Source organism: Typopeltis vanoorti, chromosome 23 (assembly GCF_054136105.1).
Source record: "Typopeltis vanoorti isolate ZY-2024b chromosome 23, IOZ_Tvanoo_1.0, whole genome shotgun sequence".
NCBI classification, from domain to species: Eukaryota; Metazoa; Arthropoda; class Arachnida; order Uropygi; family Thelyphonidae; genus Typopeltis; species Typopeltis vanoorti.
Genome location: NC_143571.1, coordinates 54,731,841 through 54,744,694, shown reverse-complemented (window position 1 = coordinate 54,744,694; position 12,854 = coordinate 54,731,841). Strand labels below are relative to the sequence as shown.

Here is a 12,854-nt window from a genome sequence, read left to right as displayed (position 1 = left end):
ACATTAGCCAATTAAAAGATTGGAGCGATGAAGATTTAATGAAACATTTTAAAGATTTGCACTTAAAACTGAGCGACAATCAAGATTCTGACAATCACGATATTGATAGTATGACTTTATTTGAGGAATTAAAAACTTTGCAATGTTTTATTAAAAAAGAGTCGGCTCCTCGGGATGTTTTAAATTCTATATACGAAAATAAATTAACCGACACGTTTCCGTTTCTGAATACTGCGATTGTGATGCGTACTTAACATTATTTAACATTACCAATATCCGTAGCATCAGGGGAAAGAAGTTTTTCAAAACTGAAACTAATAAAAAATTATTTGTTTTCAAAAATGTCTGAGAGCGTCTAACGGATTTATCGATTATATCAATTGAAAATAATATTATGGATTCATTAGACATTAAAGATATTATTAAAAATTTTTTGACGGCTAAAGCAAGACAGATAAATATGTAAAATAAATCTACATTTATCCTAATTGTTATGTAGTTAAAAGCATATCTCCAAATTATCTTTGTTATGTAATATTTCTTTTTATATTAAAATAAAAGTAATTTTTGTTTATATATATGTATATATTCTGTTGTATTTATATATTAACGAATAAACATTTTTGAAAATTTTTATTATTAAAAATTCCTTACTAATGAATTTCACTGATTACAATGTTCTACTATTGTTAAATAAAATTTATTTTTATGTATGCATATAAACTGTTTTGCACTTTTAACAAAGTAAAATGTTTTGCAAAAATTTTTCATGGAAACTTATTTTATGGGGGCGCTGAAAAAAAGTTTTGCACAAGGGTGCCTCCTACCCACGGCGCGGCACTGATTGTAATAATGCATTTTGATAGAAATATCTTGACTTCTTGAGCCTCTGTATTACTATTTATATTACTGTATATAGTTGATATGACTTCCTTATATTTAATGTGTTTGGTTCATAAGAGTATAGCTAGGCCCCTGCCAGAACGATCCAGTCTCTGTCTTTCCTTAGTGTTGAATAGCCTTTGATTTGAAGCTTCAGATTTTGATTTAGTTTTGTTTCTTGTAGACATGCTATGTGGATGTTATTTTTATATAAAATGTTCTTATGCTCTTCCATCTTTTTTTGAGTGCCATTGATGTTAAACTGAAGTATGTTGAGAGTCTTCATAGCATATTTCTTATTGAGATCCCGGACTACAGTTCTCAATGCGGTGGCATCCCCAGATGTGATAGTTTAATTCTGATCAGAACAGATACTCTTCATGGAATTGGATGTGCCAGAGCCCTTAGCCAGCAATTTGCAGGTTCTCTGCAGGCCTTCACAGCTAGCATATTGGCTCGGGGGCCCACAAAGTCCTTTTTAAATTAATCATCATCATCAAATTCCTGCTATGTACCCTCAAGGGGTGTACAGGATATGATAGTACTACATGAAAAAAATTACATCATTATTAATTTCCTATCTACAATTTTCCTCCAAATCAGTCTGTTACTTGTCAACACTCCAACATTATCAGATCTTATATTTCTATTGTCTAAGGCACTTTGTACCGTATCATTCCACCTATATCTTGGTCTTCCTCTGGGTCGTTTTGCTGCCAACCTGGCAGAGAACACTTGTTTTGCTAATCTTTCCTCACCCATTCTGTTTAAGTGACCATACCACCTGAGATTAGCTCTGCTAACGCATTCCTGGATGCTGACAATGTCAAGTTCTTTCCTAATATCCTCGTTTTTAATATGATACTGCCATTGATGCCATTTGTTCACGCCTATAATCTTTCTCAGGACTCTCATATCTGTGGTCTCTAGTCTTTGGTCAAGTGTTTTACTTCTGACCCAGCTCTCAGATCCATAAGTTAAAACTGATTTGAACACTGTCTTGTATACAGCTAATTTAGTGTTCCGACTAATTTCTCTCTTATTCCATTGAATTTATTTAATTGACTTCCAACCATACCAGCTTTGTTGATTCTGTTGTCTATTTCTATATTTAATTTACCATCTTCAGTAAAAATCGTGCCTAAATAGCTGAAATGTTTTACTTGTTCCACAGGTTCTCCATTCACAACACAGTTGACATTTTCAATGATTCTGCCTATTTTCATTGTCTTTGTCTTTTTATTGCTGACATTCATACCATATCTATTACAACAGCTATTCAATTTGGTCGAGAATCTTGCAAACTTGTAGCAGATTTATTTAGAAGTATAACATCATCCGCATAAAGCAAAGAGCTGACATTAACATCTCCAATTTTGATATCATGTTTAATATCACTTTCCTTCATAATGTGATCCATATAGATAATGAATAACAGAGGGGATAATGTACATCCGTGCCTGGTGCAAGATTTAACATTAAACCATCTTCCTGTACTTCCTTCAATTCTAACTGCTGACTTACAACTCAAATAAAGACTAAGTATTGCTTGATATAATGCCCCATTGACACCACATAACTGCAGCGTATTGAATAGCTTCTCTCTTGGCACCTTGTCATATGCCTTTTCCAGATCGACAAAACTTAAATACAGATCTTTGTTATATTCCCATGCTTTCTCGACTATTTGTCGCAAAGTGAAGATCTGATCCTGACAGCCTCTATTTGGCCTGAATCCAGCTTGTTCTTCACCAAGCTTTTCTTTCACAATTCTTCTCAACCGTTTCTCAAGTATACTTGCATAGATCTTGCCAGGAACACTCAGTAGGGAAATACCTCTGTAATTCTCACATGCAGTTTTATTTCCCTTTTTATATATGGGTACTATGAGAGCTCTACTCCAATCATCGGGAATTCGTCCCTCTGTCCAGGCTTTCTGAACTATGCAGTGCAGCCACTGTAAGACTCTTATACCACCATACTTCAGCATTTCTGGTCGAATATCATCTACTCCTGCTGCCTTTCCACATTTCAAACCTTTGATGGCTTTTTCTACTTCAAGTATGGATATGTATTCCTGACTGCATGCCTGGTCAGTGTTTTTTACTACTGTGCTGTCATCACTGCTTGTTTCATTTAGCAGTTTTTCAGAGTAATTACTCCATACTTCAAGGATATCTTTTTCTCCCATTTTCATGTCACCTTGATCATCTCTAATTCCTTTTATAGCACTCTTTCCTCCATTCTTAAGCTTCAACAACCTCCAGAATATTTTGCCACCTTCTTGATATTTATTTTCTATATTCTTGCCAAAGTCCTCCCATGACTTTTGTTTAGCTAGTTTTACACAGTGCTTTGCATTCTTGCATTTGTCTCTATATTCTCTAAGAGCACAAGCTGACTTATTTGACAGGAACTTTTAGTATGCTTTCCTCTTTTCCTTCACTGCCTCTTTAACGTCCTGTGTCCACCAGGGAGTTCTGATTTTTTTATCCTTACAGACAACCTCACCACATACCTCTCTGGCAGAATCAATCAATGTTTTCTTCAGAGTTTGCCACTGAATCTCCAAGGTTTGATTCATGTTCTCAAACTCTTTCATTTTTTCTTCAATAATCTTTGTGTATTTTAGTCTACAGCTCACATCTGAGAGCTGCTCAACTTTTATTCGCTTTAAAACTTTCTTACATGTTATTCTTTTCAATATGAAATTCAATTTTATCCTGCTCAAGACTAAATAGTGATCACTTCCAATTTCAAATCCTCTGTACACTCTGGTGTCCTCTACCAGGGAGAAAACATCACTATCAACAAGAACATAGTCAATGAGACTTTTCTTCTGTGTGTTGAGACTTAAGTGCTGTGAGGACATCATGTTGGAAGCTTAATGGATTGTATACAGCACTCAGAAAGGATTAAAACAGAATTTAATACTTCCTATATTTCGTCTCAGTCACGGAGACATCTTCAGGGATTACAAAAAAACTAATGTAACCCCTGAAGATGTCTCCGTGACTGAGACGAAATATAGGAAGTATTAAATTCTGTTTTAATCCTTTCTGAGTGCTGTATACAATCCATTAAGCTTCCAACATGATGTCCTCACAGCACTTAAGTCTCAACACACAGAAGAAAAGTCTCATTGACTATGTTCTTGTTGATAGTGATGTTTTCTCCCTGGTAGAGGACACCAGAGTGTACAGAGGATTTGAAATTGGAAGTGATCACTATTTAGTCTTGAGCAGGATAAAATTGAATTTCATATTGAAAAGAATAACATGTAAGAAAGTTTTAAAGCGAATAAAAGTTGAGCAGCTCTCAGATGTGAGCTGTAGACTAAAATACACAAAGATTATTGAAGAAAAAATGAAAGAGTTTGAGAACATGAATCAAACCTTGGAGATTCAGTGGCAAACTCTGAAGAAAACATTGAATGATTCTGCCAGAGAGGTATGTGGTGAGGTTGTCTGTAAGGATAAAAAAATCAGAACTCCCTGGTGATATTAAGATTTGGTTGATTTCTGAGAGCTGCTGCTGATTCCAAAAAGAGTCTCTCTTTTTTGAATTTGCTGTGGTGGAGCATGGTGGTTTTTTTCCATGAGATCCTGTGGGTTGTATCCAAGACATGGTCAGCCAGACCTGACTGACCATGGTCGTGGTTGCAGATGTATGACTTGTGTTCCTCTAGACGGATGGTTGATTAAATTCTGTTTTAATCCTTTCTGAGTACTGTATACAATCCATTAACCCTCCGACATGGTAATAATTTTAAAAAAATTAATAAATTTATAAATAAATAAAATAAATTCATATTAATAAATATTAATACATAATACATTTAGATATTACTGATTAAATTAGAGTATTTGGGTTAGAAATAAAAGTTTATTAAAGATTTAACCACAGATTTGAGAGTTTTGAGAAAAATTAGGGAAGTAAACAGATGGCATCAATGACATTCATTTTAAAAATGAAGATATTAGTCATAAAAGTTGATTGTAAAGTGAACATTCATAAAGTGGGGAAAGGGGGGTCTTCTGTGTAGTGATTGTATACAAGGGGAAGAAACTATCTGCCCTCAGGAACTTGACATTATGTGTGAGCAGAGCTTATCTAAATGGTCACATAAGCAGAATGTGATAATGAATGAGAAGATGAAATTCACAAATAAGAAATTTGTTAATGGGAAGCTGGTAAATATAAATTTAATTATGTAGTGGTGTCTGTTTTTTTTTTTCCCACCATGAAGGATATATCAGGAATTGATGATGTATCAGTATTTAAAATAAATGTTTAATATATATTTTGTGAATATGTATTTTTTTTTTTCTCAGATAAATTTTTATTTTATAAAATTATGGTAGTTCTAGGTCTGATGAAAGTATCTGGAATTCAAGCTGTTATTAAATAATGAGTCTTATTAAAATCTCTAGGAACAAAAGAATACCACACATGATATAGAAGACCTCGGTACTTTACCATCCTCACATAGTAATCGAATGGCAGTAGCTGTTAGACATAAACGTCCTCGAATAGAAGTAGATGAAGATAAGAATATCTCAAAAAAGTTATGTAAAGATGCAGAGTTAATTCATTCATGGAAGGAAGTACTTGGACCTCCTCCATCACTTGGTAACACTAAAGTAAGTGTGATGTTTGGATGAACAATATATCATATACATTTAATGAATAGATAAATGCACTTGGTTGTTGATTTCTAAAATGTGAAAACATTGGTTCTTAAAATACTAATTAATTTCTTATATAAATCTTTTGAATAAGTGTTTTTCTAATTCTGTTATTAAAAAAACAGGATTGAAAAAGTTGACCTCACTATGAAAGCATTTAATGCAATATATAAGGATCATAAAAAATAATAAATAAATAAAAATAAAAAACATTAAAAAAAGTGAGCCAATACCAAAAAATCAGGAAGCTGGATCAAGTGGGAAAAACCTTCCTGCTATACAGAAGCAAATATAAAGCAGAGAACCTATTTCTAGAATCTGTCACAGCACTCAACATTCATCTAAACTTAAAGAAATGTAAAGAAATTGATGATTGATCCAAGCAGATCACAATTTTTCAACTTCAGAAATTAAGCCTTCCCTTTTTATAATAGGTGATAATATTGCTCAGCACTTTTCATCTTATCCAAAACATTGTTTTGGATGAGAACATTCTATCACTTTCTTCCAGATTTATGAAGACTTAAAATTTAAGGTTTGTTTCTTTTCTTATGTCATTACTTTCCACTTCTTTAAAGATTTTGAATTCCGAAATACACTTGTCCTTATTCTGGACATTTTTAGTGCACAAATATGGTGAATCATTTTAAATTAAACTGATAATAAATAAAGAGAAAGAGGTTGCTTCAACTGCACACTGTACACTAATTCCTCTTGCACACACATGTAAAGCGATTCTAGTGACTCATAGCAGTGGTGTTTTTAAAAACTCAAGTATTTAGTTGGTACTGTGAGCCCTTTGGTTGGAAAGACTCGGGTTTGAATACCATCTGTGATGTGAGGAACCTTTATCAATCAAATGGTGAGTTAGCTGGTCTCATTCAGAGGTAGAGGATTTTTTCTTCCCAGAAATTCAGGTTTTTCTTCCTTCAGAACATGCAAACCGATCCCATGAATACACATCTACATCCAAAAAATACTGCCCTTACAGAATACAGCAGAGGAATGACATGCATACTGGTTGCAATAACTCATCATGACCCCTAATCAGGGGATTCTACCTGTCCTAAGTGTTGGATAGGTTGAAGAAGTATGTACGCAATATTTGCAGGAACTTAGCAAATGGATAAAAAACAAACCATGATGATTCAATTTATAGAAATTGTTAAAACGAGTTAAACTTTTTTATTGTAGGTTGCAGATCCCCATTGCTTCCATTCTGTTGTCCAGCATTTCATACATCCATAATAGAAAATTTATACCAGTCATAAAAGTTGATTGGAAAGTGAACAGTCATAAAGTGAGGGAAAGGGGGGGCGTTCTTCTGTGTAGTGATTATATACAAAGGGGTAGAAACTATCTGCCCTCAGATATGAGGGGAATGATAATTTTATCAGTTGAAGTGAAATATATATATATATATATATATATATATATTCACTTTTATTGACTTTTTTGAAAATAGAATCAACTATAAATTAACTTAGAAAGAAATATATTCGTATTTTTTAAACTTGAAACTTTATCGATTTGTTGGCCTAGTTGGCAAAGTAGGTCATTTCTACACTTCAACTAATAGATTATGGGCTTAAATCCTACTGTGGACATAGATGCTTGCGAATGCTTTTAGGTGAATTACATAATAATATTTCAAGTCTATGTTTATTATAGACTTGAAGTGTGGATTGAAAAAGTTCTGTTTCCATCCCCTAGCATATCCTGGAGTGTATGAAGTTCCCTGTGACTTGGTCTACTGTGGACAAACAGGAAGATCTGTTAACATTCTTCTTGGAAAACATAAAAATATATTTGCTATCATTATTATGGCAAGTCTGACTGGATCATGCTTTGGACATTCCTTCATACAGGATTAGATGGAAGAAAATCAAGACACACACATACACAGAAGAAGTATTTATTTATTTAATTTTTTTTTTCAGTGGTGACATACAGAGCAGAATAGTTTGCAATTAGACTATGCTACAGACTGGGCAGTTTGTCTCTTTGCTTGTAAAATCTCTTGCGATAAATTGAATTAATTAATTTTTTGAGTTTGATTTTAAAGAGGTTTCCAAACATATTTAAATTTAAATTAGAAATTATGTTGTAATAAAATGTAATAATGCCAGCCTGGTAGGCCGAGTGGTTAGTGTATCCACTCTCCAGCCAAAAGGCTGTGGGTTTGAATCCTGCCATGGGCATGGATGTTTGTGATTGTCTGTGAAAATACTAGTGGTGGTGGACAGTAGATTGCGGTGTAGTTGCTGTTTGTTGTAGTTGGTGGATTGAGTGGTGGAGACAGAGAGTTGTATAGTAGGTGCCCTCCCTCGATGAGTCTTCCAACTTCCTGGAGGTGTCGCGTAATAATAATAATACTTTTACTAAAAAAAGGCATAATTTAATGCCGAATTGAGCTGTATTTAAAATGGGAAAGAGTGGATTAACACAGATTATACCAATGATTAAGCAAATACAAAAGTTCACGATGTCTTGCGAACATAAAAATATGCCCCCACGAGCGGACGGATCCCGAAGTGACATCATCATGCTGGCAAGTAATCCTGGAAACTACATCGTAGTAACAAAGGATTAGGGAAGATATAACGTAGGACTGAGACAGGCCAGCAAGGTTCTCGATTTTTAGATTCCAAGTTTTGCCCTTTTCCAGAGAATGGAATTCCAGGTGTGTGTGTGTGTGTAGGCAAGGCCGTTATTCGATGGAGCTCCTGTTTGAATATATGGCCTTGCTAGGAGAATGCTGTACCCATGGTCATAACGGAGACTTCAGCAGTTCTTTTCCAGATACCGATGGAAGAATCACAGCGGCAATTCCCAGAGCGAGAACCGCTACATTGCCAAGCAACGATCATAACCTGTGGTGAAGACGGATTGAGATATTGTGCAATTGACTGAAATGTGTATGTAAAGAGCTGTTGTAAGTAGGCACAAATTTTGTTAATGCTTTGTAAAGGTGAAACTGGAACTATTATATGTAATGAGTGTGCTTACAGATACTTGTTAGTGATGTGTTAAAGAATGAGTTATGGTTACAAAAAGGGTAGATTGATTGTAAAATTTGTACATACAATGGAAGAGATTAAGCTCAAGTGTAACATAGGGAATAGCTACTTGTTTAATTTAGATTAGTTGACATTGTGAAGGAATTTAGTAAGTTGTGTGTAATAGTCAGTTGTATGTTACCCCTAGTGCATTTAGATAGGTTGAGAGATTAATATTTTATTAATCTCTCAACCTATAAATAAATATTTTATTTGTTTAACTACTTGTCTGATCTATTTGCCAATGCACTATCTCTAAAAAAATTAGTGAATCTGCGTGCACATTAGATTGAGAATCGCCACGACTTGCTATAGAAAAATATGTGTATTAACTAAGATCGTGCCTGTATTCCTTACCTTAATTCTCAGACTACATTAGTTCAATTAGAACGGTGGAGTCATTAAAAAAAAAATTTTTTTTCTGATTGATTAGTGTGTGAATTGGTAACCTGCATATAGGCTGATAACTTAGTTTGTTTGCTAGCAGTGGGAACAGGAAATAAGATTAAGTGGGATTAACAGTGAGATGTGTGTTAAGCAGATTAAAGTTAATTTAAGAGTAAAGCAGCATAGAGTTAGTTAGGACATAAAGTGTTGGGAGCACAGCACATATAAGGTTAACAAAGGTGCAGTTGAACTTAAGATACAATAATAAATAAGTAAAATATTACAAGGTGTGCAGACGGCGACCATAATAAAATATAACAGCTATCATTTGTTGATTTTTCCTTTAGAAAGAACATTTGGCATGGCTCACCTATCATAAAAAGAAATGGGCGATTCAAGCTAGGCAAAAAGAAGTGAAACTAAAGCAACATAAGAAATTACGAGGCAAAGGTTTTGAAGTTGGTAGTAGTGGTAGTGGTAACAGTGTTATTCGTAGTGGACCCTCAACAGGATTGGCTGGATTTCTTAGAAGGGCAAAAAGGTCTTTACTTGATGAACCATGGCAGATAATTCAGGTAAGGCATTTTATATTAATTTAGTTAAATAATGAATTTCATTTTTTTTTTTTTTTCCGGATATGGCAAAATGAATAGGATATTAATTTCATACTAACTGCAACAATGAAACAAAGAAGCAGATTTAAATGAAGTAAAATTCAGATTGATTTAAAACTAAATGTTAATAGTTCTTATGAAAATAAATACAATAGAATAGAGTTCAAAAGTCAAACATTTTAAATAAACATATTAAAGGAAATGAACTAAAGTTAATAACTTTATTAGCAAGGTTTATTTTTCATGGAATGCTGTAAAAAAAAAAAAAAAAATCACATTTTTAATACATTTATCAAAGAAATTTCATAAATGAAGTTAATTTCTTTTACTTTTTTTTTATGCCTCCCCGAAATGAAAGATATCAAAATTATCTGTTATCTTTAGATTGCTGAAACAGGGAAACAGGGAATGTTTCAAATTTGGGCTCTTATTGGCTCAGATCTCCACAGTATAAGACTTATTGTGCCTCGTATTTTTTATGTTAACCAGAGGACACCTAAAGAAGGTGAAAGCCAGTGTAAGTTATTTCTTTGTTATTTATTCATTTTACAGTAGATGTGTATTATAACAAGCACTACTATTACAAAATGATGTACTATAATGAACTATTGAAGCATCATCACCTAATTACCAAAGAATCAGTGCTATTTTAAGCCCACTATTGAAATCATTGAAAGCACAAAGCCTTTACAATAGCAAATTTAATTTTCTTTTAAATGATTCAGAATCCACACCGCAAAATACAGCTGTTGGGAATAATTATATGGAAAGTGCCGCATAAAATTATTTGTGTTTTGTTTTAAAACTAGATTTTTTTTTTTCTTTATACCGCAGATTTAATATTTTCATTGCATTATTATATTACGAAAAAAAAAAATCAAAATTTATCTTTGTTTTCAACATTTGAATTGACATAAGCTAAATCAAATTCATAATATGGATCAGCTGTAAAGACAAGGATGAAAACAACAAAATTTGTTAACTATAGCAAAATAAGGGTGGAAAAATAAAATTTATGGGAAGGATAATTCATTGGAAACCAGCATGAAATAACACACAGAATTTTGACAGTCATGCTTTTACAATGCACACCAGTGATAAAATTAAAAAGGAAGGCCAATAAATGCGTATTATATTACAGCCAAGACACATGATTTTCTGCTTAGCCACAAATTGGCAGAAACCTGCATAAAGTATACAAAATGACAACATGAAAAGTACATACTTCCATTAATGTAAACAATAATGGAAGATGTATAAGAAAGAGCTAGAAGAGTATGAAATTATTATGATTATGATTATTAGAGAGACCTGCAAGGAGTTAGGAACTCATCGAGGGAAGCCATACAATTCCTACTAGCTGTTATACCTGTTCTTGAGGTCACATTCCTCTACACTGATGATCACTGATCGACTGATGGGTCACCAGATAGTGAAGAAGTTGACTCTAGGTGATCTGTATTACTTTGGAGAGGACTGAGGTGAGAACAATGGGTCTGGGAATTTGATAGCAGACTTATATCTCTTCCCTTTTTGAAGTGGATTGAATATTATTATTATTATTATTATTATTATTACGTGACACCTCCAGGGAGTCCAAGAACTCATCGAGAAAGGGCACCTACTCTATGGCTCTGTCTCTACCACTCAATCCACCAACTGCAACTACACCAATGCCATATACCCCACCACCACCACTAGTATTTCCACAGACAATCACAAACAACCATTCTCATGGCAGGATTCGAACCCACAACCTTTTATCTGGAGAGCGGATACGCTAACCACCCAGCTAATTATATAGGCTTTCTTACATGTATTGGGAAAGATGCTAGTTTAGGTTTAGTATCTACCCTTATTATTATCTCCTCCTCCTCCTCATCATCATCGTGCAAAGGAAGCTGTTGGACAGATATCAAAGAGTCCTACATGAAGTAGCAGAATCCCAGGAGCAAAGAGGTAATTACTGGTATGCTGAAAGTTTTTGTGCTTGGACCACTGCTGTTTAATTTTTATATGAAAATGCAAAGATACATTAATTACACCCCATCAGGCTGGGGTGTAATTAATGTATCTAGGAAGGGGGAAACTGTTGTTGTTTTCTTTTTCTAATGTGAATTGAAAGCATTCAGGCCATGTGGCCAAATGGAGAACACATCATCAACAAAGTGTAGCTAAACAGTAGGTCTATATGAGGCAGAGTTTAGAGCTTTCTCTTCAGATGTTTCCATGAAGAAATTAGCCAAGTGGAGGGGGGAAAGCATGGACCCCATGGCTGTCCCTCTCTATTTGTTTGTAGTTTTCCTACGAAATAGCCAGCATTCATAGTGAATATAAACAAGGCTGAAATATGGAAATTCAGTGTGAATAAGGTCTAAAGTGTCTTTAAGTGGGACATTGGTGAATAGAGAGGAGCCATCAAAACTGACTATACTGTGTGTGTGTTGGAGTATGAGGTTTTCTATGCTGGCTTTAAACATTTTGGCTAAATGTTTGGCTAATTTGTATGTGGGTGAGTGAATCACTGACACATTGTGTTTATGAATTTAAGGTAGTCCATATATACTAGGTGGGGGGGGTAGGTATAGAATTTATATGATTTTAGTTTATTAGTAACTTCAAGAGGCCATAATATGACTGTTTTAAGGAGTCTGTACAGGATCTTATAGGAGAGGTTACTTTTTGGAGGTTTTGCTTGAATTAGAACATTGGTAATATGAGCAGAAAGGCTAAGAATCCCACATTCAATTTGAATCATAATTTCTTCTCTAGGAATTTTTACAGGTGAAAGAGTGTAGTTGTGGCTAAAAGATAGTGCACTAATTGCTTCCAGCTTGAGAGTGAACGAAGATAAATTTATTTCAGGGTTTATTTACCTGATGTTGTTGAAGCTTGATAGTAGAGTTTTTTAGATGTTTAGCATATTTGTTGATGTGTGACTTTTTATTTTTAGAAATTCTTTGGCAGCTGATGCATTAGAGACATCTGAAAGAATCATTCAGAGGTCAGTATTCAGCATTACAGCTCTTCTTCTTCTTCTAGCACACAAATAGCTTCATTAGTGTTGGCAAGTGCACCTGTATATGCAGAGAGCTTTTGGTAAATTAAACTAGTGTTTCAACTTAACACAATCAGGGATGATGTCATTATCATGGCAGTGTTTTAGAAAGGCTAATCTATTTGGTTGCCTACAAAACTTCATTTTCAGCTTACCATAATGATGG

At 34.1% G+C, this 12,854-nt stretch overlaps 1 protein-coding gene across 1 annotated transcript in view; it reads left to right on the top strand.

The window, feature by feature from the left end:
* Window positions 1-12,854, top strand: part of PolE1 (DNA polymerase epsilon catalytic subunit 1) — a 415,552-nt gene that overhangs the window by 248,380 nt on the left and 154,318 nt on the right. Inside the window, exons 31-33 of the mRNA XM_090412775.1 lie at window positions 5,316-5,525; window positions 9,364-9,591; window positions 10,015-10,147. Of these exons, the coding sequence (XP_090268901.1) occupies window positions 5,316-5,525; window positions 9,364-9,591; window positions 10,015-10,147 (571 nt within the window). The remainder of the gene's footprint in view (window positions 1-5,315; window positions 5,526-9,363; window positions 9,592-10,014; window positions 10,148-12,854) is intronic.